Source organism: Platichthys flesus, chromosome 22 (assembly GCF_949316205.1).
Source record: "Platichthys flesus chromosome 22, fPlaFle2.1, whole genome shotgun sequence".
Classification (NCBI taxonomy): domain Eukaryota; kingdom Metazoa; phylum Chordata; class Actinopteri; order Pleuronectiformes; family Pleuronectidae; genus Platichthys; species Platichthys flesus.
In genome coordinates, this window is record NC_084966.1 from 7,872,525 (window position 1) to 7,898,521 (window position 25,997).

Genomic DNA, 25,997 nt, shown 5'->3' on the forward strand with positions numbered 1-25,997 from the left:
AGCTCGGTACAAACCACCTGCAGCTTCTGCTCTGATCATAAAAGTCCCGAACAGATACACTGCTTATGACAGGAAACACAAAGTCACCGACCGACATTCCACAATAAGGCAACTAAATACAATAGTTTACATAAATTATTTTTAAATGGCCAAATGTTTCATTACAACAACTAATTGTATAGAGTCGATAATAATACATATTTTTGTTCATTAGCTATATTATTGGCTATTTATTAGCTGTATATTACTTGTTGTGTGTCTTTTCCCTTCTATAATCTGAATAATCCCGGCACCGGAACTTCATATTGTGTCATCCCTGCTTCAAACATTTGGATTTAAGTTAAAATATCCCATCCCAAAAACATTTTGCACTCCCCGTCGGGGAATTGAACCCCGGTCTCCCGCGTGACAGGCGGGGATACTCACCACTATACTAACGAGGAGGTGATGTCACCTTTCTATGACAAATGAGATTCTAAATGAACTTGGACAACAATGTCCAATATGTCATGGTCAGTTGACATCCAATGTAGGTGAGTATGGGGGATGTCCATCTTTTTCTGGGAGTGGATCTGTTTTGAGTCAACTCTGGGAGAAGAACTTTGGGAGGACCATAAAAACATGTGCTAATGACATGACTTTCAGAACTGATTACCAGCTACCTACATTGGTCTTTTTTTATATTTTGCTTTTTTGCCAATTTAACGGTTGATACTTTTTTTTCTTGTAAGGGTGTGTTTTATGTCCTATGCACCAACCACACCTAGTGAATTTACCGTATGTGAAAATATACTTGAAGCCTGCAGAGAGGTCAGAGCCCTGACATCTTGGTGCAAGGACAACAACCTCCATCTCAACGTCAGCAAAACAAAAGAGCAGATCGTGACTACAGGAAGAGACAAGAAGAAGAACACGCCCTCCTCTCTCTAAACGGGACTATACTGGATGAAGTGCAAAAACTTACTGCATTGGCCGGGAATCGAACCCGGGCCTCCCGCGTGGCAGGCGAGAATTCTACCACTGAACCACCAATGCCCACATGACTAATTTCCTGTTTTGAGAGGTCAGATGGACCTTGACCTTTGGCTTAGCTAAGCATTAGTACCCACGTGCATTAAGAGTACAACAGTCTGTGCATAACAAACCTGACCCCGTCTGCTTGAATGACATGAAAGCCATGAAGTGTTTCAAGCAACTGTTTATGCATCACAATTCAAGGCCCGCCTCCCCACAGATCTGGGCTCATAACTGATACCTTGTCCTCAGAGTAGCAATTGAAATTGACCTTTGACTAAGCAAAGGATAGTACCCAACTGCATTAAGGGTATGACAGTCATCCCTGTGCATAAGAAAGATTCAAGGCGGATGGTCCTGACGGCATAGGCTTCTCAAATTCTGCGCTGACCAGCTGTGCGTGATCCAAAAGCTAGTTGCATTGGCCGGGAATCGAACCCGGGCCTCCCGCGTGGCAGGCGAGAATTCTACCACTGAACCACCAATGCTCACATGACTATTTTCCTGTTTTGAGAGGTCAGATGGACCTTGACCTTTGGCTCAGCTAAGCATTAGTACCCACGTGCATTAAGAGTACAACAGTCTGTGCATAACAAACCTGACCCCGTCTGCTTGAATGACATGAAAGCCATGAAGTGTTTTAAGCAACTGTTTAGGCATCACAATTCAAGGCCCGCCTCCCCACGGATATGGGCTCCTAACTGATAACTTGTCTTCAGATTAGCAATTGAAATTGACCTTTGACTAAGCAAAGGATAGTACTCAACTGCATTAAGGGCATGACAGTCATCCCTGTGCATAAAAAAAAGATTCAAGGCGGATGGTCCTGACGGCATAGCCTTCTCAAATTCTCCGCTGACCAGATGTGCGTGATCCAAAAGCTAGTTGCATTGGCCGGGAATCGAACCCGGGCCTCCCGCGTGGCAGGCGAGAATTCTACCACTGAACCACCAATGCGCACATGACTATTTTCCTGTTTTGAGAGGTCAGATGGACCTTGACCTTTGGCTCAGCTAAGCATTAGTACCCACGTGCATTAAGAGTACAACAGTCTGTGCATAACAAACCTGACCCCGTCTGCTTGAATGACTTCCTTCCTGTGGCTCTCACTCCGAAAAGCCATGAAGTGTTTCGAGCAACTGGTTAGGCATCACAATTCAAGGCCCGCCTCCCCACAGATCTGGGCTCCTTACAGTTTGTTTTAAGAACCAACTGGTCCACAAACGCCATATCCACCCTCCTGACTCTGTCTCATCTTGAAAACCATCATGCCTATGCCAGACTACTTTCCATGAACCTCAACTCTAGCTTTAGATTAAGTTGGCCTAGCTGAGGAAAGTCTTGCCAAGACCCTATTAACACATCAGCTGTCCTACGCATAGTGAGAACTATGGATGGGCATAATTAATCGATGATCGATTAATTGATCATTAAGAATATCGTCGATGAAATAATTTTTTCATCGATAAATTTGCTAATTACACATTTGACCACAGGGGGAAAAAACGCCACAGGCCTACTCAGTTACCTGCGAGTTACCATGTATTTCCGTTTCCAAAGTAAACATGAAGAGGTCACGGCGAAGTGTAGCGTGGGACCGTTTTGAGTTAAAAAATGACTTGGTTTAGTGCCAACACTGCGAAGCTATCCCAGAAGCTGGGGGAGACGAGGAGTCTGCGTTGTCTGACACGGACGAGGGGAGCGCAAACACCGGAGCCGCGGCCTCCCAGTCCCAGGTCTCTACTATGACACAACTCCTTGGGGAGCACTATACCACTCAATGTGATTCTGGCATCGAAGCAGAACTTCATAACTTTCTGAGGGAAGCTCCCCCACCCCTGGATTGCACCCCTACAGACTGGTGGAAAGTGAATGGAATAAGGTTACCCAGGCTAGTCAAGTTAGGACGTAGCTACCTGTGTATCACGGCGACGTCAGCGGGTTTTTCCGGCGGCTGGACTGACGGTCACCCGGCTGCGTTCGCGTCTAACCCCAGAGCATATTAACACGCTCATCTTTCTCAACAAAAACCAGTAGGCTGGTTCTGAAGTTGTATGTAAGTTACTCGTTATTCTTATGAAGCTTTCTCGACTCGGTGCCTTGTTTGATAGTTTTGAGTTACATTTGGCAAAACCTGTCAGACCAAGGTTTTATATATGTGTGGTTAAGTCATAGTTTCACATTATTTTTTTTTAAACTATTATTATTTTATTTTGGAGAAAAAACAAAAAAACGAGGGTCAGTTGTGTTTACTTGCACCGGCTTCTAGCTGTCGGCTCCGCTGCTTAAGACTACAGCAGCGCATATTTTGTTCATCTTATAATAAAGATCTCAATGAGGAAACACGCTTGTTTTTTTTTATTTACACTTCATTTTAATATAGCCTATAAATAGTGAATTTTTGAATATAAAAATATTAATGATTAATCGAAAATTTGTCATTAATTCCTCCGACGATCGATTAAGACAATTTAATGTGTGCCCATCCCTAGTGAGAACACACTCAATCATGTCTACACCCCTTTCCAGGATGCATGTAAGGCCCTCCCTCACCCTCAATTTGGAAAATCAGATCACGTCTCAGTTCTGCTGCTGCCTTCCTCTAAGGAGAAAATCAAATGAAATGGCTTTCCAGGATTCCAGTATTCCATGCAACTTCTACAGGCCATCCACCACATGACCTACTTGAAATTGTCCCACACAACAAACCGAGTAAGAAAAGAGATCAGGTAGATCAAGTCCTGGCAGAATAGGCTCCTAAAATCCTGCTCTGACCAGCTGTGCTTGATCCAAAAACGAGTTGCATTGGCCGGGAATCGAACCCGGGCCTCCCGCGTGGCAGGCGAGAATTCTACCACTGAACCACCAATGCTCACATGATTAGTCAACTATTTTGAGACGACAGGTTGACCTTGACCTTTGACTAAGCTAAGCAGTAGTATCCACCTGCATTTAAAGTACGACAGTCATACATGTGCCAAACCCCAATAAACCAAACACATACCCGTCCTCTCCTGTCCTCCCTGTTCACACAAGACTACGTGCCATGGCCACCAACAGCTCAAACACCATCATAACATGTTCTAGTGACATGACTGTCAAAGGCCTGATCACCGGCGACAATGAGACGGACTGCAGAGAGGTCGTGGCCCGGACAGCTTGGTGCCAGGACAACAACATCCATCTCAACGACAGCAAAACAGAAGAGCTGATCGCAGACTAGAGCACGGGGTCCTTAACATTTCAACCCGAGACCCTCAAAATAATGGTGCCAGAGACTGGCGCCCCCCCACGACCCTGGATGTAATATAATGTTGCGCTCAGCCACGCACACGCACTATTAGGCGTTTGTAAACACAGACATTAATACAACACAAAAGAACAACAACCTTACAGCCATGATATTATTTTATATCAATTTAAGCTATAGACTACAACCAGAATACAGGGAAACTCCCTGTATAAACAGTAGGGCTGAGTGAGCATATACTGTAAGTATAAAAAAGTACCCAGGTGATGTCTGTGCGCATGACGAGCAGCAGACACCTGATGTGCAAAAACGTTTTGGTTATTTATTTTAGCCTAAACATGACTTTAATTTCTTAAACTCACTAATGAGATAGGTGGGCAATATGCATGGAACAGAGGATATCCATTCTCAGCTTTATTTTGGAGACAGCGACTCAGAGATCATTCTTCACGTTTAGCTGCGCTCTTTATTTATTCTTAATGTATGTCAGGGCTGAGAAAGTATTTTCGCACTAGTCCGCCAGCCTTGTTAACCAGACAGGGTGAGTGAGATAATGAGCGAGCTGGGTTCCATGCTCGATCAGAAATATGCTGACCTCGTCCCGCAGCCCATACAGGTGGCTCAGCACATTTCCCCGCAAGAGCCAGACTGATATTGAGTTGACGTGTTCCTCATGGGTCAACAAAGAAAAAGGAAAAAACTGATGAATGTTTTTATTGCATGGTTTTATTCTAGTTTCAACTCTTATTTATGTATATATTTATACAATAAAACTTTGTTACATGAAAATGGTTTCATGTACCGCATCTCACGACACGGGGGGGGGTTCCACTTTGGGAATCCCTGGACTTGAAGAAGAGACAGGTAGAAGAACACGCCCTCCTCTCTCTAAATGGGACTACAGTGGAGAAAGTGCAAAAGGTAGTTGCATTGGCCGGGAATCGAACCCGGGCCTCCCGCGTGGCAGGCGAGAATTCTACCACTGAACCACCAATGCTCACATGCCAGTATTAGTTCCTTTTTTTCAATTTGGCCAGGCCGGTTTAAATCTTGCGTGCAGCGATCACGAGGCAAATCATGAGAATCTTGAGAAGTCTGAGTGCCCTTGAGGTTTGAGCACCAAATTTTAATACTCACACACTTTTGATAGATATATAGATTACTGGTGCTTTATAGTGAGAAAACTTGGAACTGCATTGAAGATGGCTGAAAGTTGGTGCCACCTCCACTGTTTACTTACTGTTTCCCATGTTGTTTTTGCCTTGTGTTACGTAATGCTAGCAAATGTTCACTCACTAGCCCAAAAATGGAACATATAACTCACAAGAGCAAAATGTGTGCACTCCCCGTCGGGGAATTGAACCCCGGTCTCCCGCGTGACAGGCGGGGATACTCACCACTATACTAACGAGGACGTGATGTCAGAGCTTTATGACAAATAATTTTTTAACAGTAAAGGCACATCAATGCGCAATAAGACATTGTCGGTTGCTGATCCCAGCAGGTGAGGATGAGGGACTTTATTCTAGGTATAGTCGAATGAGTGTGTATTTATGCAAGTACTATTGTTTTGAATCATATGCGGGCAGCCACCGGTAGCAAGTGAAGGGAGCAGAAGAGCGAGTAGTGTGAGTGAATTAAAGGTGGTTAAAGACCAGTCAAGCTGCTGCATTCTGGATGAGCTGCTGCATTCTGGATGAGATGCAGAGGTCGGATTGCAGGAGAAGGTAGACCTGCCAGAAGGGACATACAATAGTCCAGGTGTGAGATGACCAGGGCCTGGACCAGATCCTGCGCCATATTCTGAGTGAGAAGGGGGCATACTCTCCTGATGTTGTGCACAACACTACTTAGCTGATAACAACCTTGAGATACTTCATTAAGGCATGGCGTCCGAGCAAAATGCCTAAAATATTTTGTCATGGATTAATTTAGAACATAGAAAGGTGCACAATGAGGAAAAAGATGCAAGCGCCCAACGTGGGGCTCGAACCCACGACCCTGAGATTAAGAGTCTCATGCTCTACCGACTGAGCTAGCCGGGCTGTGAGCACCAGAATAATGGTATGGATTTTGTTGAAAGATAGATAGATAGATAGCTAGATGTAATTTATTAAGGCCAATTTGGGAAATTATTGTGACACAGTTCCTAGGCCCAAACCAATTTCGTCCCTTGGCCCTAACCCTTCTTCGTTTTCGATGGTTATCTTGCCCCTTGAAACGAAGTCAAAAGGGGTAGTGGTTTTAAACTTCCCCTACGAATTGGAACGGCCCTTCCAGAAGGGCGTTAATCACTTCAGTGGAGGAGCAGCACTTCAAAGGTGGGGGGTTTATTCACAGGGAGTGTTGGAGGGTAGAAGCATTGTGGGCAGTCAGAGTCTGCAGCTACACGTCAAACACTTTCTCTGTAAGGCCTTAAAAAATGCTTAAATTATATAATTTTTCATCTCCTGAATAAATGTAGGAAACAGGAAGAACTACAATGAGGGAGAAAAGGTTTTTGATATAATATAATATAGGCATTCTGATGGCATTTTAGCATATAGATTAATAAAATGACATGATTAATTAATGAGGTGTAAAAAAAATCATAACCATACGTTTATGAGGTCTTCTAAGGCAGGGGTTCACAAACTTTTCAGCCCGCGACACCCAAAATAACGGTGCCAGAGACTGGCAGCCCCCACCGAACCTGGATGTGTTATATAATGTTGATCATAGCCTCGACACGCACTATTAGGCCTATGCAAACACGGGAATTAATACAACAAAAAAGAACAGCCTTAAAGCCATGATGTTATTTTATAGCAATTTAAAAAATTGAATATAACCAGAATACAGGGAAACTCTCTGTATAAACAGCTGGGCTGAGTGAACATATACGGTAAGTATAAAAAAGTACAAGCACACAAGCAGACAGACAAAGAGGGATAGAGAGGGGTGAGGGATGGGGGCACGTTGGCCCATGGCAACTGCCGAACTTTGACGCAGCAAGGTGGATGACTCTATTGATGACTGAATATTAACAAGTCATGTTTTTTGCAATGTTCATTGTTTTAGCGTTTTTCCACAACTTAATATTTTAACAGTTCTGCTTCAGGACAGACGCACATTAAAAGAACTCTGTCGGAGTCTACCTCCTCTTCACTCCTCCTCTGACCTGTGCTAACTTTAATTTCCCTTGGGTGTGTTGAATCTAGAAAACAGCCAGATGTCAGTTGCAGTTGGTGGATTTTAGGCCAATGGAAAAGGGGCTTTATATACAAAGTATTTTAGTTATGTTTTGCAGCTAAAGAAAAGTTATGTGCATTGGCCGGGAATCGAACCCGGGCCTCCCGCGTGGCAGGCGAGAATTCTACCACTGAACCACCAATGCTTACATGTCCAAACTATGACCCTGGATGAAAAAATTCCAAAACCCGTGAAATGGGTTTTGACATAGTCCTTGGGTGCATGGTTCTCTACATGGTTCATTTGCAATGCCTCGTGAAATAATTGACATTATACACCACTCATAGATCAAATACAATACGTTAAATGTAGCTAGCTAAGCGGGCTTATAGCAAACAGCCAGTGTTGTGCATGAACGCCGTTCATACAAACAAACAGGCCCCGGGGCTCCGTCCCTATTCACTCGCTCAGAGTGACACAGACACTAGGGGTGTCACGAGCAGAAGCTGCAGGTGGTTTGTACCGAGCTGGAGTTTCTATTTCCTCCTTCTCCTCTCGGCTCGCTCATTGTGCTCAGTACATCACGAGACGTGACGCTGACAGTCAGGACTACTGCCCCTAAATCATCCCAACAAAAAATAACCTTAACTAACCCTCTGAACTTGAACTAGTTCATTTTAAGTGCTGATTGGTGTAAGGAGCACACACAATAAGAGGAAAAAAAGATGTGCGCCCAACGTGGGGCTCGAACCCACGACCCTGAGATTAAGAGTCTCATGCTCTACCGACTGAGCTAGCCGGGCTGCTTATCCCTATGGAAAATAAGAGTATATGACTCATACTGCAGAGGAATGCTGCACGTTTTACTGCGTTGCAGCTTTTAACAAATAACTATGCATCGCCTATGGTAGTATATCGAAAGTACGGTAGACTAAGGGAGACCTTAGCCAGGTTGAGGGTGTACTGCATAAATCTGGTTCTGCTTTACTAGTACTTTTGCTGGCACCAGGATAGTACACATTAACAATCACCAATATTGCTGAATTGCAGCATAAAGACCACTTAGAAATAAAACATAATTGTTTCATTAACCTTGAAATAATGCAAAGGGGGAATTAAAAAACGTGCCCCGTGTGAGGCTCGAACTCACGACCTTCAGATTATGAGACTGACGCGCTGCCTACTGCGCCAACGAGGCCTGAAGCACATGGCCAAAAGCTGCATTTATATAGGTACAACAACCTGACTATCAGCAACTACAATATTTCACCACAGAGTGCAAATAAAAGAAATACTGGGGGGAAAAAACTCCATTGCTTGCATTTCTCCGAAATGTCCACTAGGCGGGTTTTGGAATGCAGACACACTTATCTATTCATTTTTGCTGGGGATCTTGCTTTCAGCCACGCTGAGGCCAAGCTGAGGACGCTGGCCCATACAGATCTAGTGCCTAATCCTTGCTTGGACCACACCCAGACCACAAAATTTAAAGTTTTGTGGATCTATTGGTTACGTGTTTTTTTTTTACTTTTTTTTCTTCCTCTATTAAAAGAGGAAGAAACACTTTGCCATGCTGGAACCACAGCTCCTCACCGTGCCACTAGACTGGACAGATGGGGAGTCATTGGTATGTGTACCCAGATTGAGGTGTGTTTTCCAATATACATTACCATAGAAATAACTAAACAAAAACGATATTATATGCCATATAACTATTATTGCTTACCCTATAATTTTGTTCATATGTAATATATTATTGACCATGATTATGATCAACATATATCTCTTTAATGGTGAGGTGTGATGCCAGAGCGGGTGACTGGTAGAGCGAGCGAGGGCCACCCCAGCCAGCACAACAGCCAGAGACCGGCATGGCAGGAGTCCCTCCCCCTTGCACACACGCACACACACACACACAATATATATATATATAGCATTTTGGGGGAGATCTTGCTTTGAGCCACGCCCAGGCCCGGAGGAGGACGCTGACCCATACAGATCTATTGCTTTATCCTTGCTTGGACCACTCCCAGACCACTTCGGAGGGGGTCAGTCCGTTGAGGAGCAACATCCATAGACAATTTAAGATATTTGTGAATGTTTGCAAATAAGTACACAAAAACGTTGCATATAATTATTATAGTGTACCTTATAATATGATTATATGTAATAAAAAAATGACCATTAAAATAATCAACACGCATCTTTACAATGGTGAAGTGCGAAGCCTGACTGGGTTACCAGAGGGGTGAGCAAGGGCCACCACCACCCGGTCCCCCAGCTGAGAGCCCTGCTTTTCTGCGAGGAGACAAGCATGGAGGGAATCTCTTCCCCTTGCACACACACACACACACACACACACATTAATATAATATGCACTTATAGAATCATTGTTGAGGAGATCTTGCTTTGAGCCACGTCCAGGCCCAGAGGAGGACGCTGGCCCGTACAGATCTAGTGCCTCCTCCTTGCTTGGACCACTCCCAGACCACTTCGGAGGGGGTCGGTCCGTTCAGGGGCGACATTCATAACATTCCAAACTATTTCAGCTGTGCTTAAATACTATTCACATTGTCATGTAGATATTCTGCTGCGGTGAATTATTCTACATTAATACCTTGTCTTAAGTTGTCTACAAGTGTCTGTCTTCAACAATATCTCAATCTGTTCTTAAATGATAGAAAACTGTTTCTTAAGATTCATTTCAAATGTTATTAATTAAAAAAAATTAACATAATAAATATTCTCACGTCTAGAACATTCCTGAGTGCAGCAGTGATTATGGCCTCACTCTTATACACTGTCCATCAAGACGGATGACAAACGTGTACCTAAAGGGTCTTGAACGCCACCTGGTGACTGGGTGCAGCATTAACCGCACCTCCTCCATGTTAGTGGGTATTTGGGACAAATTCGACAAAATACATAATATCTCACATAAATATTCATACACATATAGGCTTTAGATACGATGATTTACTGATGTAATATGTAATGCATTGTTGTACCAGTACACCCAGCGTATTCAAACATAACAGGGGGTTGATAAAAAGTTTCGTCATTGAAACAGGGTCACTTTTGCCCAATTCAAAAATGGTGGCAACGTTCGCCCAAGCGGCCAATGTCGCATCTGCGGATTCAATCCTCCGATTCTGACCTCAAGTTTCATCAACGCACTTTCCATCGTAACGTGAAAATATTTTATTTACGTAACAAGAAGAGTTTAAACTTATATTTTAACAATCGCTCCGCGTTTAACGTTTGATTACAAATTTAAACAAATGGGGTTCACCCTCACCCTCGCATCGACATGGTAGAAAAGCAACAGGAAAACTAGCTCGTTAGCTTACAGCAAAACGTGTGACGTCGGTTCGGTTAACTCGCTTTTAGACGACACGGCACAAAATGGCAACATGTTGGTGAAACGCTGTGGCATTAAACTGATGCTAACTTACCTTTTGGCAGGGGGACGTCACGTGTGTCACGTTAACCTGATGTTAACTCGCCCATTGGCACAGAAGATGGCCATGGTTAGAAGATGCTGCGGCTGACGTTCATCGCCACAGTCAGCGGTGTATCCCAGGCTCGCTTCTTCTCGACGTCAAACTTGGACAATATTAAACTTTTAGAAGTGAAATGATAGCAGCCGCCGCCGTGTAACGGTCACGTCACTCCTGCGTGATCGCACCACCCAGACCCAGAGGCACCTGCAATTAAACGTTGGCCAATGGAGGCAGCTCGTGGGGGTCACGTGGTGTGGGACAGACGCTGGTGCGTTCTAGTAAAACCGACACACGCTGCATCACGTTATGTTTCCCGGCTGGAACACAGTAGTTTATATCAGCAGACAATATTTTGAGACAGATTCACTTTCATTCTGTGTATTTTCAGTATTTTCAGACACAAGATGAACTATGACATCTCTGATTCATATGGAATTTATTATTGGCTGCAATCTTAGTCTAATATAGCTTCTTTCTTGTGGAACTTTAGTTGGTTTTACTGCCTCAAGTGCCTTAAAAAAAAGATTCAAGTGGAACAATTTGCCAAGTAGAACTCACTCAGGTTGTACTGATGACACATGCAACCTGTGAAATGGATTTTGCATAATTTTAAGGGCTATTAAGGCATGGATTTAGAGTACTAATGCAACATTTCAATACATTTAAGAAGGAAAATATTTTTCTATATAAGTTATGAGCTAGGTTTCAAACATACGCTCATGTGTATAAAGCAGGAAATATTCATATACTGGGGAGAGCTCAAACCTCTACCCAGGCCCAGCAGTCCCCCCTGTGAAACCACATTTAAAGTCACTAATTCTGGATTTTAAATTGGATCTGTGCATAATTAACAGTCCCCTCAATATACCAAATATCTGTCATCAAGATCCATAAATTATTGTCTGAGCAATAAAGGAAACAGACTTGCAATCAAGCAAAGGGTCAGAAGCAAAGGGTAACCTCCCGGCTGGAGGCGATAAAATCAGTCATTTGTGAATTGAAAGCCATATTTAATAATTTAATTTCACCATGCATAAACCATATAGAAAATCCTTTACAGCAATGACAATAAAAAAAAAAAATGCATGATGCCCTCCCCCAAAAAAGCAAGCGTCACAGTTCACTGAAGGCCCACAAGCTGTACTCGGATTAGTGTGAAGTTAGTACGTCGTTAAATCAACAGGGTTTTAGGTCACCCTGGAACATATGAACAACAGAAAGTCAACACAGTAGTATAAAAAAATAAAAAATGAACTCTAAACTCTTGCCTGCCACCTTATTTAACACCCAACCTTGCACTGGCGCGCTTGATTTTTACATCCATAACTCCGTCTTTGCTTTGAGACATGTGTCCTAATCAGAAATAGTAGGTTCGGTGCCCCCCCGACAGAAATGGGGGTTAAAATAAATGAAGCGTGTTAGTTGAGGTGGAGGTCCGTGTAGAAGGCAGCCAATCTACACCTCCGCCCTTTCAAATGGCACTAATTTCAATAAAAGAGAGACAGAGAGAGGAAAAAAACAAATACACTCCGGTCATAAGACATTCGATTTCCATCATCGTCCTACAGATTATACAAATCAGAGCAGGGACCACACATTTCAGTGAACCTTCTCCGTATGCAATGTTTGACCACGGACCCGATCTTAACCCTGTTGTCTTCTGGTTGGCATCTGATTTACAGAGGGAAATATCCTGGCCCAACCCTGCTACAGTACAACACTGCTTTATGAACAAAAACGACCAACGAAAGCAAAAAACAACGTAAAGCACCGTTTCACATATTTCAAGTCACGCACGATGCGTCCCTCTGTTCACGATCTGTCACCGGGGCTAACGTACGACAACTAGAGCCGTCTTAAATGAGACATGAAATGAAAACAAGCTGCCAGGTTAATGCCGTGTCTGCAATGTTGTCGTTGTTGAGTTAGATAGTTAGCGTTGTTAGTTAGTTAGCGTTGATTCTAGTTTACGAACTGGAAGAAAATATGCCATGAGGCTCAGATCGTCTTGTTATAAATTGACTGCGTTGTTATTCTCCATCAGAGGCAGAGCAGGCAGGCGGAGAGGAGGGAGGACACAGGATTTGTTCGGAAATAGTGGGAAAAACATGCCATCACTCGATTCACAGCTCAAACACAGAGTGTTTAACACAGCAATAATGTCTTAAACAAAAGGTTATAATGTGACATGAGAAAAGGGGTAAGTGGGCATTGATTTTCTATTTTAGCAACTTAAATAAAAATCGATGTTAGAGAAGGATTACTGCATAATTACACAGCGGTGAATGGAAGCAGGAGCTGGAAAGACAAACAAAAAAGCTTTGAGAAAGGAAATCCAAAACACAATAGGTCCGAGTCACTTAAACCCCATAGAGAGGGAATGATGAGTGAGTGATTCTTTCATTCATCCAGCTGCCTACGCTCCTGACGTCAGTGCTTCTTCTTCTACGCTCAGCGAGGACTGAACAGACACCTTGACAGCACAGACTGCTGTCTTTCTTCTGGTTCGCTCGTGGCTAACACTTTGGTTTCAATGCCAACCCAAGGTTTTCTTATGAATGAAGCTGATTTTCTTTCACCCCCCCAGAACAGCAAGACAATTATAATAAGCAGGGTAAAAAAAAAAAAAAAACGTCAAGGCATCCATTTAAGAAGAGAAGATATGAGCTTAACGAGGGAAATGATTGTCCTTCCCATTCAGTGTTCCAGTAAGTCCTTTTTGTACAGTTATAGCGTTGCAATTTTTGGAAGCTTCAAGTTTGTTTATGAATCAAAAATGAAGGGAAACACTGCATCCTTCCATCTTTATTTTTATTTCTTCTTTGCTAATAGCCTCCTCCTTCATTGCTCCTTTTATCCACGCAGACGTTTCTCCTTCATTTTAACCTCAAAGGTCAGCAGGTCACTTTTTTCCTCTGTCTTTTGACGACGCGTAACAGCTCGAGCATCGTCCCGCTCTCTCTGTCCTTTCCCTCCCTTCCTCTCAGAACAGCACGTCTTCATTGGTAATGAGCATTTCCACCACTAGTCTCTGGTATCGGATGTCGTTGAGCGCCGTCATGGCGTCCAGGTCGGGGGCCCTCATGAGCGTGGGGCCGAAGACGATGCCCAGGTTCTCGCTGGGCATGAGGTTCTCCTTCTGGCACTCGGTCACCCTGGATGGAGAGAGAGGGGGAGGACGTATGTGAAGCGGGAAACAAATGACCACAACGACTAGAAAACATCCAGATCGAGGGGTGTAACACAACTGAACAGCCAGAGGTATGTGAGGTAGTGAAACCAGTTTGTTCGGACCTCTTGAGGTGACCCATGAGGTATCGCAGGGACTCGCAGTGGGCAGGCGGCAGCAGCTTCAAGGCCTCGTTGAGAGACTCCAGCCGTTTCTCTGGGTCCGAAATCTCTGTGACACGCAAACACATAGAATACAACAGTGAGAAAAAGGCAACGTCTCACGGGAACACTTTAATGTTGGATTAAAAATGGCAAAATGCATATAGAGGATACATAGGGGAGCAGGAAGCCTTACTTGCTGTTTCTATGAAGTGTGGGTAAGCATCGTAAGTGATGAGGGGGATGGGCAGCTCTCTGAAGTAGAGCTTGAGGGCTCCGGCGATGATGTTGATGTCCTCGTAAGTGTTTGAGGAAATGTCCGCCTTTTCTCCGTCTGTCGAGGAAAACAGGAAACAACCGGTGAGTTACTTGCGGTGGAAAAAGGAAACTCCGAGGTTGCGGTGGAAAAAGGAAACTCCGAGGTTGTCGTCCAAGGGGAAATAAGCATCTCTGGAGGATTGTGTTGACGATAAAGTGGTAGCGGTGGACGTTTCACATATTTTAAGCAAAAGGAACAACAGGGGGTGACACTCACCTCTGTCAAAGGCCAGCTTGACATCTTCAATCAGCTCGCTGAAGCCTGATATTCTGTACAGCCCCTCTGACTCCAGACCTGAATAGAGAAGAGATTAATATGATATATTAATCGAAATTTAATTGAAGTGTGGCTGAATCATTTCTTTAAATATTTAGAGCTTTATTAATCGACCAAAATCTTTACGATTAATTATTTAAGAATCTTTATGTGCCGGAAGTCTCTGGTTATTCTCAGATATGAATATTTGAACTCCTGAGCATGAGGGGCGGAATGTAACAAAGATTGAAAGGCAATGATATTCAACAGCTTTTAGTGATGGGAGGGGAGGGGGGTTGGGTGTTTGTTCAGCCGTCTCTCCGGTCTCCAGTGAAGTTCAATCACTTCACGTTGTTTGTCTCTATTGATTTCACATATTAGTTTCACTCCGGTCTTGAATCATAATCGATCAAATCTGCAGCAGCATTTATTCTGCTTGTGCACATAGCGCCACTGGGACACACACACATCTTCTATACAGCCAGTTGGCAAACAACACTTATGAGCCATTTTTCATATAAACACAGTGACTCACACACCAACAGTACGCATGCACGGGCTCTCACCTCTGGCCTCGATCTCCTGTATGCACATATCCACCACCATGGGTCTCTTGGCGTTGTGGGCCTTGACCAGCGTGGTCAGGTCGCAGCTGTACACCTTCTTGACGTGCCGCAGGTCCGGCTGACAGTCGTTGGGCACGACTTTGGAGCACTGCTTGTGGACATTCAACCCGCAGTCTGACGGGGAGAAAGACGAGAGACGGGTTTAACATCACCTCCCTGAAGAAAATGACCGACCGGCTCCGTTATGCTGCTTTCAACTGTTTACAGAACAGTGGAGGTCATTTTACATTATATCAGTAAGTAGCCTGGGTGGTAATAGTTCCATAGTTCATGTAGGCGCTGCAGAGGCTCGGTTCATCACCCACACACAGTAACACTCACACTGCCACTCTGTTCTTTGGCACTGAGCTGAATCTTTTAACCTTTGAAATCTGTGAGCTTCAGATGAGTCAACAGCACCAGTGACTAACTTTAGCCCACTGTCTACTTTTGAGTCACGATTCGAGAGAGAGAGAGAGAGAGAGAGAGAGAGAGAGAGAGAGAGAGAGAGAGAGAGAGAGAGAGAGAGAGAGAGAGAGAGGAGGTGTGACTTGTGGAACACGACAAATAGGAGCAGAGATTGAATGATAAGTGAGTGTGGAATACAATGGTGTGTGTGTGTGTTCATGTTGGTTACCTGCACACTTCACTCCCTGAGCGATGAGACCCCACATGAAGTTGGCACAGTACTCGCACCAGTGGGGGCCCCTGAATGTGTGGACCTGGTATAAAAGAGAGACGGTGAAAAGGTTAATTAAACAGGAAAGGTTACACAGTGAATTGAGAAAATATTCATATAAGCCTCGGTCAAGGTAATACTTGACCCAGCAGCCATAAGTGGCACTGACAAAGGAAGGATGGCAAAATAATATAAAGAAATATCTTCTCATTAATTGCTAATTGGTTCTATATAATGAAATGCTAATGGCCTCCATCACATCACAGGGGTTCTTGTGTGTGTGTCAGTGTGGGTACATCCACATTTCCCTTGAGCTCAGGACACTGTGGCTCTGACCTTTGTGCTCTTTGCTAATGGCTGCATGTAATATGGAAATCTGGGAGTTCGAGGCACTAAACAGAGGTTTGAAATGTAAATGTAGTGTGTGTTTGTGTGTGTTTGTGTTTGTGTGTGTGTGGGTGCGCTCTCTGAGGTCAATTTGAATAAGACCGCATGTGCTGAATCAGCAACTCTGGCATTTTTCAGTACACACACTAACACGTGTACACAAATAGACGCACACACACAGAGCAGAGGATTAAGAGAGCGAAGGAGTCCCTCACCTTGAAGTTGTGGACCTTCTCGTACTTGGGCGCCAAGTCGCTCTCCCTCAGGGTCGCCCGCCGCACCAGCGATGTGAGCTGCGAAAGGGCAAAAGATCTGATTGGTTGCCAGAAGGTGGAAGCAGGGGAGGCGGGTTTGGAGGGGGCTGGCACCCGGTTGAGATGGGTCCCCGCGCCCGTGCTTGGGTCCGACGGGCTCCCGGAGACCGGCAGGGAGGGAATTGAACCAGCGCTGACATTTAAACCGAGAGCGGCTGTAAACAAAGAGCCCTTCTGAGTGGCTTCCTTCTCGGCTCGCCTGCGTGACTGCTTTTTACCCCGCTTAATGACGTGCGACTCGCGGCTCGGCATTGTGGGACGTGAAGGTTTGGAATTGTATTTAAAATCCAAAAATTGCCTCAGAGACCAAAATCGGAACCACACTATAAATAATCAGAAAGCCAAGAAATATGAAAAAAAATGAAATATTCTTTTAAAACTAGAAATAAACTGCGTTTCACAACAACATCCCATCCAAGGAGCCAACGCAGCAGACCCAGGACCTATCCTGCTGTTTTAGTACCACAAAGATCGGCCAATCAGATTAGCCCTGCAGCTGACGGGGCTGCAATTCCAGTTCACAACAAAAAACAAAAGCCAGCCGGTCTAATAAAACATCTGCCTGCTCCAAAAATACCCAGAGAAAGTTCAGCCAATATAAATCGACCAATCTCCCCGGAAGCAAAATCCATCACACAGGACTGATGCGGCAGAATGAGCGCTGCCGTCTCTCGGTCTCGTGTAGGTGAGCGCCTCAGCCCACATGGCTCGGTGTGTGCGTTAATCCGCTTTTCCTCCACACACACAGACACACACACACACACACACACACACACACAGACACACTCACCAGGCAGAACAAGTGGAGGAGGGAGGGACAGAGGCGGCGAGAGCAAAGGAGAGGAGGGGGGAGGCTGAGCAACGGAGCAGAGGCGGACGAATTTAACAGGTTACATTGAGAGTGAGGGGAGCCAATCGGAATTCAGGGATTCTTGTTGTTCGCCACCGATTCTGCCCCCCTTGATTGTCCGGGGAGAGAAAGAGAAAGGGGGAGTATGAACGGAGGGAAAAGCTGTTATTTAATTAATTTCTTCACACTTCTTGTTCCTCTTTGTTTCCCTCCATTCTCCCGGCAATACCCTCTAATATTTCCCTTTCCCCCAAATACCTGTCCAATGATGCTTGAAAAATCCTCAACAGAATATACACAATCCTACATGCTTACATTGCTCCATGTCCATTCATTTGGATCATAGTGGAGACATTATATAAGAACAGTTGAGGGCTCAATAAGCATGATGCAGGTTTCTGGTTGAGTCAGCTCTGGTATAAGGGATATTTGGACTGTCAACAACCAAGCAGTGGGAGGGAATTAAATCCTGTTACTGCGGGGGAGATGTTTTGATCTTTGACACGCACAACTAATGAAAGTATTGTTTTTGTGCCATCTTGAGAGGATATCAGCAAAGAAAATTTTAATTTCAGATGCCAAAATCCCTTCGAAGGAGCCACGGCAGATTCAAATTCCCTAATCTTCAGCTCATATACATAACACGGTGAATATGTATGACTGGTCATGGTTATTTAATGATGTTTTCATTGCAGGGAAATGGCAGGGTTGAGAGGTGGTGGGTTTCAGACAAAAGAGCCCCTCCATTACAGACAGATGTAGAAATTTAAATGGAAAAGGAAAGAAATGGACGGAGGGTATCATCCGGGCACCTTAAATCTCCTCTTTATTCAGGGTTGAAACCAGATTCCTGCCATTTCCTCACCACCATCCACTCAAATCAATCTCACCAGAACAAGGCCTTAAAAATGAATTTTTAAAAAGGTCATCAGCGGGACCATGTCTTTGTTTTCCCCGCGGGGCCATAAAGCCGCATTTAACTCACCACAAACGGCGACCGGCCGTGTGAACATATGAAATATGTATATCTCCGGGATGTATGACTTCCCTGCAGAGAGCCACCTCCGGTCTCAATGTCACCGCCGTACTGCTTTGTCTGCAAATCCAACCCAATTACGAAAAGCACACACGTACACAGGACCCTCCCCGCTATACACACACGCGTGCAGACAGTGATGTATGAGGTGCAGCACTGGTGGTCATGCGCTGCAGGTCATACGAGGCCTGGGGAGGCTCGGAGCTGGTGTGGCGGACAAACGCACTGCATGTCGCACACAACACCTCCTCCTGAGCCTGTTGTTGTAATTGGTAACCGTTCCCGGAGGACCTGCATCATCCTCTGCCTCGTTCCTCTTGCACCTGCCTGAGCAAACACGCAGCTGCAGAACGGAACATTTGCATTCAACGTAGCGCGGCGATTTATAATTAGAGTCGGCTCCTGCGTCGTGCAGAAACCTCACATCGGCACACTTTTGTTTTTGCCACTTTTGTTTTCAACCTGTGCGATAAAGCTCCACCCCCCAGAAAAAGTCAATGAATAGGAACTAAATGCACAGAGGAGAGGAAACTAACGAGCCAACAACAAACCCACGCTCACGAGTACTCAGTCCGAGGCTTTTGGGAGATAGCAGGTTCCTGCAGGCAAACTGCTGTTACGCAATTTTACTGCAGAGCCCTTGGCTGGGGGCCATCGCTCCTCTGCATCCATCCTCCTCCTCCTCGCTGTTCTGTTCCTTCTTTCACCCTGTTCCTCAACTCTCATCCCTCCAGCCCAGCTCTGTGCATCCAGAAACTTTCTTTCTCGTAGCTTCACCCAAACTTTTAGAACCGGAAATATTGTGATAGCGTGTATAATGACATTTTCTGCATTATGATAAGTCACTTTAACTAATGCAGGGTCAACTCATCTTCAACTCAGTGACAAACTTAAACACATTTTCATTATATCTTCTTGCTTGGGATTCAGATGGATCCATCTTCTCCTTGTTAGTTTGCATTTGTATGATCTCATTTTAAAGATTGACTAATTTCTCGTTGATTTAAAATTTTAAACTAAAAAGTGTAGCAAGAAACTTGACGAATTATTCTATATTTTCTTCAAATGGTTAATTTCAGGCCAATTTTCAGACATTGGTTTCATACCAGGACTGGATTACACAGTGTGTGAACACAACTCTTATTTCTTATCCAAAATATATATATATTTATAATCTTTAAAGTGGTAGAACTACTTGCAGGATGATCGGTCCATTCAGAGGTGTCCTGTCCTTACCCTCTCCTCTGCATTGCAGTCATCTTTGGCCGGAGCCGGCCCGTCGGGGGCCTGTGGGCTGAGTGGCAGATGTTTCTTCAGGGTGGGCTCCTGGTTCAGGGTGGTGTAGCCCACGTGTTCGTAGATGGGGTTGATGGTCATCTTGGCGATGTACTCCGCTGCCTGGAAGAAGAGAGGGCAACTTTGAACACGCTTTTCGACACAGATATTACTAATCACAGGTTTGGACCATTACTGATTCTGTGTCTTAAAAGAAGTTAATGGGAGAGAATGTGCAGGAAAAAAGGACTATTCTATTTTTCCTTTTTTCTTTCAGGGATCGATATAATTAAGAAAACAAGTGGTGAGCATGGATTATAATGTAAGTGAAGCGAGCTGATTTCGTTTACCTGGCAAACTGCAAGCACAATGCTTTAAATGCAGAATTACAACTTTTCAGCCCTGATCCGTGCGTCCATCTGGTCCATGCTGTTATTTTTAGCTATTGAGGTAGAACGTGGCCCGTGTGTTTGTTAGTAAGGATGAAGGTGAGGGAAGGACACGTGAATGCAAACACAAGCGCACACCTTTGTCTCAATGTAGAGCGTGATCAGGCCGTCCGTGACCAGGTCGTGGATGGACTCGAACCTCTTCTCTCCGACAAAGTGTTTCCCGTCGTGGTAGAGACGGAAGTTTCTCGTCTGGTTCCCGAACCTGGAGTCGGGAGGAAGGAGTACAGACTGGTGAAAAACAGGCAACATCAATCCCTAGACCCAAACGTTAAACAATTCTTTTCTGATTAAACATAATTAACACGACAAGACTGAATGCTTTGGGCTTTTGTATTATACCTCATATTTAAATTAGAATCATATTTTACAGTCACACAAGAAATACTGCAGCATTTTACTAAAATATAAAAAATCAGCTCAGACTCTGTGGCAGATCGACCCTGAACTGGGCCACCGCATCATCTGCTCCTCCGTGGATCACAATGAAAACCCAGCGCGAGCTTAAACAGCACCATTAGATCATTAACCCAAAACCACAACCTTTCCTTTTCTGCCAACCCAGACTGGGACGCCAGTTTATGAAGGAGTATTTATGGAATGTAATTATAACCACGGGGCTGGAGGAGGCATCGAAATGGGAGAGGAACCCGCGCAGGTGGAAGAGTGACACGGCTATGAATAGAATAAACTGACCCAAAACTACATTCAAATGAAGTCAGGCACCCATTTAGAAGTGTGACACCTACTCTGAGAGAAATGAGGGCTCCCATTCAAGTTAAACTGAGGTTTGAAATGATGTAAAGTAAGTAGGCCAAGGGAACAGGGTGAAGGGCCTCAGAGTAAGACACTGAATGACTCCTAAAACAAACATGTGGCACCACTGAGCTTACATGGGTTCCCAGTCTCTCTAAACTAGTCCAACACAAACACACCTTAGAGCCAGTGTGTATGTGCCCGGCTGTCTCTGACTCTCTCTGATGAGGTAGCTGCCTTCGGCCTGACTCAGCGACTGGTCGGCCTCTTCTCTCGAGATCATCCCATGGTACCTGGACGCAAAGAGGAGGCAAATAATACATTTGTTAAATTGCATGTGGGAAACACGTTGTTGAATTAAAAAAGGCAAAAAAAGTGGCGTGTTGGTTAAAAGGCTTCATCAGTGCCTGAACTGTCTCTGACAACTGATGCAAACGACTAACACAGAGTGAACTTACTCTCTCCCGTAGTATTTAGGCCGGTTGTTCACCTGCAGGGAGAAGAAGAATAAACAATGTGCAAAACTTCATAAGAACACATTTACCTTCATATGTAAAGAGAAAAAGTCATAGACAAGTGGATATGTAAGAATGTATTGTTCTACATGGTGTTTAAAGTATTTAGTGCCATAAAAACAAAATCAAAAATATGACAGCCTAACGCAATGGCAGATCATCCGTAAAACTACTTTGCATTCCAAAAATAACAACACTGCAGTATGTGGAATGCCCCGGCCTCCCAGACTGAACACGCGTGTGTTCTTACTGAACATGTCCCCTAGACTGTGGCACCTTCTCAACACTCGCATGTAAGCCTCGCTTGGTGCCCAGCGTGCGTCCTCAGCTGGTGAGTGCGTGGGCGCAGAGACTAGTTGTTCTCGGCGAAATTTCTCCTGAGCCAATAAATCAACAAAGACCCGGCAAACCGCGGTGAATCTTAATTTGGACGCGCTGTGTGTGAAATACGGGGGCGGTCCAGTTCTGCACACTCATTTTTCAGCCTTTACTTTAAGCAAGTAATAATCGTGACAAAATGAAGTCAAGGTGGTGAAAGTCAGAGACAAATGTAAGACAGTCCGGCTGGTTTATGATCAGAGAGGAGGGATGCTGTGCCTGAATCGTCGCCCATGCATGTGCACCTCTGGAAACCTCCCAAAAACCACTGAGGCCTAATAGACGCCACTAATACTCAGCAGATATCCCGCCGAGCTCAAAAGGGAAATATCTCTTTGAGAGAAGAATGCACTCTGAGGCTCCCACTGCGAACTGGATCTCGTACGGAATGAGGACATGAATCGGTCCGGGGTGAAACGGCGAGCGTGGCTCTGGTAACGGAGCGGCACCATCAGGTCGCTCGGCTAAAGGACTCATTAGAGCCACGACTTCACCTCCACACGACACAAATTACAAACTACCAGCCGCAGATAAGTGCTTATTGGTGCAGCATTAATTCACATATGGCTGGACTCCCAGTAGACACCATGGGGCTGGTGGGAGCGGGGTTGAGGGGCACTGACACTCCCGTCTGTCTGCCAGTCTGCTGCTTTTTAACTGGGTCAGCACCGACTACCTGACCAGGCCGGGGCATGAAACGCAACAGCTGTTCATTTAGCATCTGTACACACACACACACACACACGCACGCACGCACACACACGCACACACACACACGCACACCCTCCAGGCCCTAAGAGGACTGTCTTTAGGGATTAATACACACACAAAAAAAGACGCACAAGATTCCCCCAATCTCTAAACCCTATTGGTTGCCCCCCCCAGAGGGACGGTTTAACAGATGCTCGACCCGGATTCCAGGACTACAGCAAAAATGATCAGTCCCCTGCTAAAAGGCGACATCAGCAAATATAGTCTCAGGGGAGGCAGAAACACACATTAACTCACACAGCAAGCAACACACATACACAGAGACACACAATAAATGTTCAGTCTGCTTGGGATTTGATCCGTACCCGTATTTTTTACTTACGTTTTCAGGTTGTTATCGTATTTATCCACAGAGATTGGAATTTCATTAATCTATGTGAAGGTCTATCTATCGATCGATCCATTTTTTTTAGATAAGGACCCATTATGTTTACTTGATGCTTGGCAATCTGTATTTAAGGATAGACTAGGCAGCTGTGGCTTAAGAGTTCGGTGGTTCGATTCCTGGCTCCTCCAGTCCAAATGCCAAAGGGCCAGTGAGCAAGACACCGAGCCCCCATATTTGCCCATCAGTGTGTAGATGGTGTGTGACAGAAAAAGTGCTGTATGAATGCGTGTATGTAAGAAGGAATAACTCTGAGTGGCCAACAAGACATTTACCATTTAGTAACCCGACCTGGTGGAGGCCACTTCTTTAAGCAGATATCTGACCTAATAATAAAGTTATAAAATAATAAACAATACCAGTGCAATACTACTCGGCTACCCGGAATGAGGGAGTGTGTTCTCTTACCTCACAGGTGCAGGTGAGTCTGCGTGGGTGCGGCGCCTCCTGCTGGAGCTGGTACACTGAGGGAGGGAACACAGAAAGATGGCATGAATATCCCAAACGCATGATACTTACAAGGAAATAACAATGGAAGTTAATGTTTATAATCGGGCTAATAACTCAAAAAAGTTCCACTGAAACTTACAGTAAGACTTCCACACTGGTGGCCGGTATTCGTCATGATCTGAGAGCAGATAAAAGAACAACAATGGATTAAACAGATGCAACTTCATTCCAACACAATTGCCTCTGCTCCTGCGCCCCCAAGTGGAGAAAACGTGACGGTGATCAGAGCTGATTTGATTGGAGGGGTTCAGTATTCACTCATCTCTTTACTTTCGATATTAAATGCATGCAATGATATACAGCTGCTATTTAACCATTTGTTTTACACATTCTATCAAACCTGCTCAAATACTGGCTTGACGGAAGAGCTGTTAGAAAACCATGGAAAAAGAAGAAGCTACTTTTTAAAAATAAATTCTTGAATAATTTTGGAGCTTCAGCCAAATAAACAGTAAATGAACTGATAAATATCTCAATCGTATGATTACACAGCTCATTACACTGCATTTTCGGCTTTAAGCCCAAAAGACTATTGAATTTTACTGCTACTACTTCGGTAAATATGGGATGTTTTTCCCTTTTTACAGCATTTACATTCTCTACTTTTTCACCTGGGCTGAGTTAACCAACCCCAGTAAATATCACGAATGGAAGACCTGATGTTAGATCCTAGTTACACCACATTATACAAGTACACGTAGGCATTCTCTATTTAAAATGTTCAGTAACATTAGAATGATTATCAGCTAAATGTACCCAGAGCATTACAACTTGCTCACTATGTGGCAGAGGGAGACATTATTTGTTTAATATTGATGAATATTTTGGTATCAGTGAAGCATTGTCTAAAGATTCAATGCTTTATTGCCACCCACCTCGACTGCTTGGAATTTGCCTCAGTTTGCACACGAGGAGACAACAATCACAGCATAACACTTAGGAAATAAAATATAAATCATAACCCACTCCCTATAGAAACACAACATGCATCTATGGATGTTAAATACAGAATAAAGGGGAAATAAAGGGATTTAATGGTTTAGCAGTAAATGCTTTTTGAGGAAATCTTACTTCTTTAATGACCCCTAACAAAAAAAGCTCAATATAATAAGAAGCATCCTATTTTATTACCTGATTGTTTGATTTGTAATGGGAATCCTTCAATTGGAAAGTTTCCAGTAAGTAAACCAGTGCAGAGATTTGAGAGAGTTGCATGAAACGGAACTTTCAAATGCTGGATCCACGTTGTGTTCTCTTGTCATGTAAACAGGAGGAATTCTAATACAGGAGAGCTGATCGGAAGGACGAACACGCGAGTCACCAGGTGAGCTGATGCTTACCAAACACATTCAGGGCCATCTTGATTCTCTGGTGCGATGATGACGATGATGCTGATGATGGACAACAATTAATCAGCAGATCCAAAAAACAAACACCACCGGAGCCTGCTCAGTTGAGATCTAGACAGAGAAACACACACACATGTGGATATCGCTGAATAAACAGATGTTGTGGTTTGATCCAGCGGTGGCAGCGGGCACGAGGCTGCGCAGAAAAACAGCTGACTAACGCTTTTTTTAAACAATAAATGACCACAGGCACGAGCTAACGTTAGCGGAGCCGCGCGACGCTACTTCAGTTACCGGGCGTTTAAAACAAATACAAATCCCCGCGGGAATAAAAAAACACGCAGACGAAAGGGTGTCGTGGGGACGCACGCTCCCCACGGCCACGCGAGGAACCGACGCGGGGTTGAAACGAGCCTGCGGTTTGTCCGTGTAACGGGGAGATGAGAATAAGACGTGGGGACTCACTCTCACAGCCGCTCTGCCCCGTGGTCGCCATCTTGCCGGGTCACGTGAGCAGTCTCGCCCTCGCTCTGTCTCGGGGTAGCTATGGCAACGCACTTAATAAAGATAAGCATAAAGGCACGTCGGTAATTATCGCGATAAACAATGATGAGGTTAACGCGTTTTGTTTGGACAGCACCGTAACACAAAAATAGATTTGTTGTTTGAAAGTCACATTATTATTTATTTTTTATTGAAAGGCTGGTTTTAGCCCCAGAGTGACGGTTGTGATAAGAAATATGTCAATATACATCAAAGTGTTGTTATATTGATGAAACTTATAATGCAGTAATTATTTGTATTCTTTTATCACCCAGCCCTGATATAAAAAAGTTTTATTTAGTCGAATACAGTCCATTGACATTGTGTTTACTCGTGGCTAACGAAAAAAAAAA

At 44.4% G+C, this 25,997-nt stretch overlaps 1 protein-coding gene and 11 non-coding genes across 13 annotated transcripts; all 12 read right to left on the reverse strand.

Moving 5' to 3' along the window:
• Nucleotides 1-371: 371 nt before the first annotated feature.
• On the reverse strand, nucleotides 372-443 carry trnad-guc (transfer RNA aspartic acid (anticodon GUC)). Its single transcript has one exon. It is a non-coding gene; the product is annotated as a tRNA-Asp (tRNA).
• Nucleotides 444-964: 521 nt separating this feature from the next.
• trnag-gcc (transfer RNA glycine (anticodon GCC)) lies at nucleotides 965-1,035 on the reverse strand. The gene has a single exon. It is a non-coding gene; the product is annotated as a tRNA-Gly (tRNA).
• A 396-nt stretch (nucleotides 1,036-1,431) lies between these two features.
• Nucleotides 1,432-1,502, reverse strand: trnag-gcc (transfer RNA glycine (anticodon GCC)). The gene has a single exon. It is a non-coding gene; the product is annotated as a tRNA-Gly (tRNA).
• A 398-nt stretch (nucleotides 1,503-1,900) lies between these two features.
• On the reverse strand, nucleotides 1,901-1,971 carry trnag-gcc (transfer RNA glycine (anticodon GCC)). Its single transcript has one exon. It is a non-coding gene; the product is annotated as a tRNA-Gly (tRNA).
• Nucleotides 1,972-3,815: 1,844 nt separating this feature from the next.
• Nucleotides 3,816-3,886, reverse strand: trnag-gcc (transfer RNA glycine (anticodon GCC)). The gene has a single exon. It is a non-coding gene; the product is annotated as a tRNA-Gly (tRNA).
• A 1,304-nt stretch (nucleotides 3,887-5,190) lies between these two features.
• trnag-gcc (transfer RNA glycine (anticodon GCC)) lies at nucleotides 5,191-5,261 on the reverse strand. Its single transcript has one exon. It is a non-coding gene; the product is annotated as a tRNA-Gly (tRNA).
• Nucleotides 5,262-5,606: 345 nt separating this feature from the next.
• On the reverse strand, nucleotides 5,607-5,678 carry trnad-guc (transfer RNA aspartic acid (anticodon GUC)). Its single transcript has one exon. It is a non-coding gene; the product is annotated as a tRNA-Asp (tRNA).
• A 558-nt stretch (nucleotides 5,679-6,236) lies between these two features.
• On the reverse strand, nucleotides 6,237-6,309 carry trnak-cuu (transfer RNA lysine (anticodon CUU)). The gene has a single exon. It is a non-coding gene; the product is annotated as a tRNA-Lys (tRNA).
• Nucleotides 6,310-7,569: 1,260 nt separating this feature from the next.
• On the reverse strand, nucleotides 7,570-7,640 carry trnag-gcc (transfer RNA glycine (anticodon GCC)). Its single transcript has one exon. It is a non-coding gene; the product is annotated as a tRNA-Gly (tRNA).
• A 525-nt stretch (nucleotides 7,641-8,165) lies between these two features.
• Nucleotides 8,166-8,238, reverse strand: trnak-cuu (transfer RNA lysine (anticodon CUU)). Its single transcript has one exon. It is a non-coding gene; the product is annotated as a tRNA-Lys (tRNA).
• Nucleotides 8,239-8,560: 322 nt separating this feature from the next.
• trnam-cau (transfer RNA methionine (anticodon CAU)) lies at nucleotides 8,561-8,633 on the reverse strand. Its single transcript has one exon. It is a non-coding gene; the product is annotated as a tRNA-Met (tRNA).
• A 3,302-nt stretch (nucleotides 8,634-11,935) lies between these two features.
• On the reverse strand, nucleotides 11,936-25,713 carry LOC133933785 (N-chimaerin-like). Of its 2 annotated transcripts, XM_062381006.1 has the most exons (15): nucleotides 25,567-25,713; nucleotides 25,093-25,212; nucleotides 23,832-23,870; nucleotides 23,651-23,706; nucleotides 21,652-21,683; nucleotides 21,373-21,486; nucleotides 20,516-20,642; nucleotides 19,950-20,111; nucleotides 16,729-16,806; nucleotides 16,085-16,169; nucleotides 15,409-15,582; nucleotides 14,804-14,881; nucleotides 14,465-14,602; nucleotides 14,233-14,338; nucleotides 11,936-14,093 (listed from the first exon to the last, which is right to left on the reverse strand). In XM_062381006.1, the coding sequence occupies exons 2-15, from the start codon at nucleotides 25,109-25,111 to the stop codon at nucleotides 13,922-13,924; spliced, it is 1,380 nt and encodes a 459-aa protein (XP_062236990.1). In that variant the 5' UTR covers nucleotides 25,112-25,212; nucleotides 25,567-25,713; the 3' UTR covers nucleotides 11,936-13,921. The 2 variants fall into 2 exon arrangements, with proteins under 2 accessions (XP_062236990.1, XP_062236991.1); XM_062381007.1 differs by lacking the exon at nucleotides 25,567-25,713 and having other exon boundaries at nucleotides 25,093-25,532.
• Between the last annotated feature and the right edge of the window lie 284 nt (nucleotides 25,714-25,997).

Coding starts and splice junctions, on each gene's coding strand:
- LOC133933785 (XM_062381006.1), bottom strand. Junction 21,684..23,650: donor GACTCACCTGCACCTGTGAG/GTAAGAGAACAC, acceptor TTCTCCCTGCAG/GTGAACAACCGGCCTAAATA. Junction 14,882..15,408: donor ACAGGAGATCGAGGCCAGAG/GTGAGAGCCCGT, acceptor TTCTCTATTCAG/GTCTGGAGTCAGAGGGGCTG.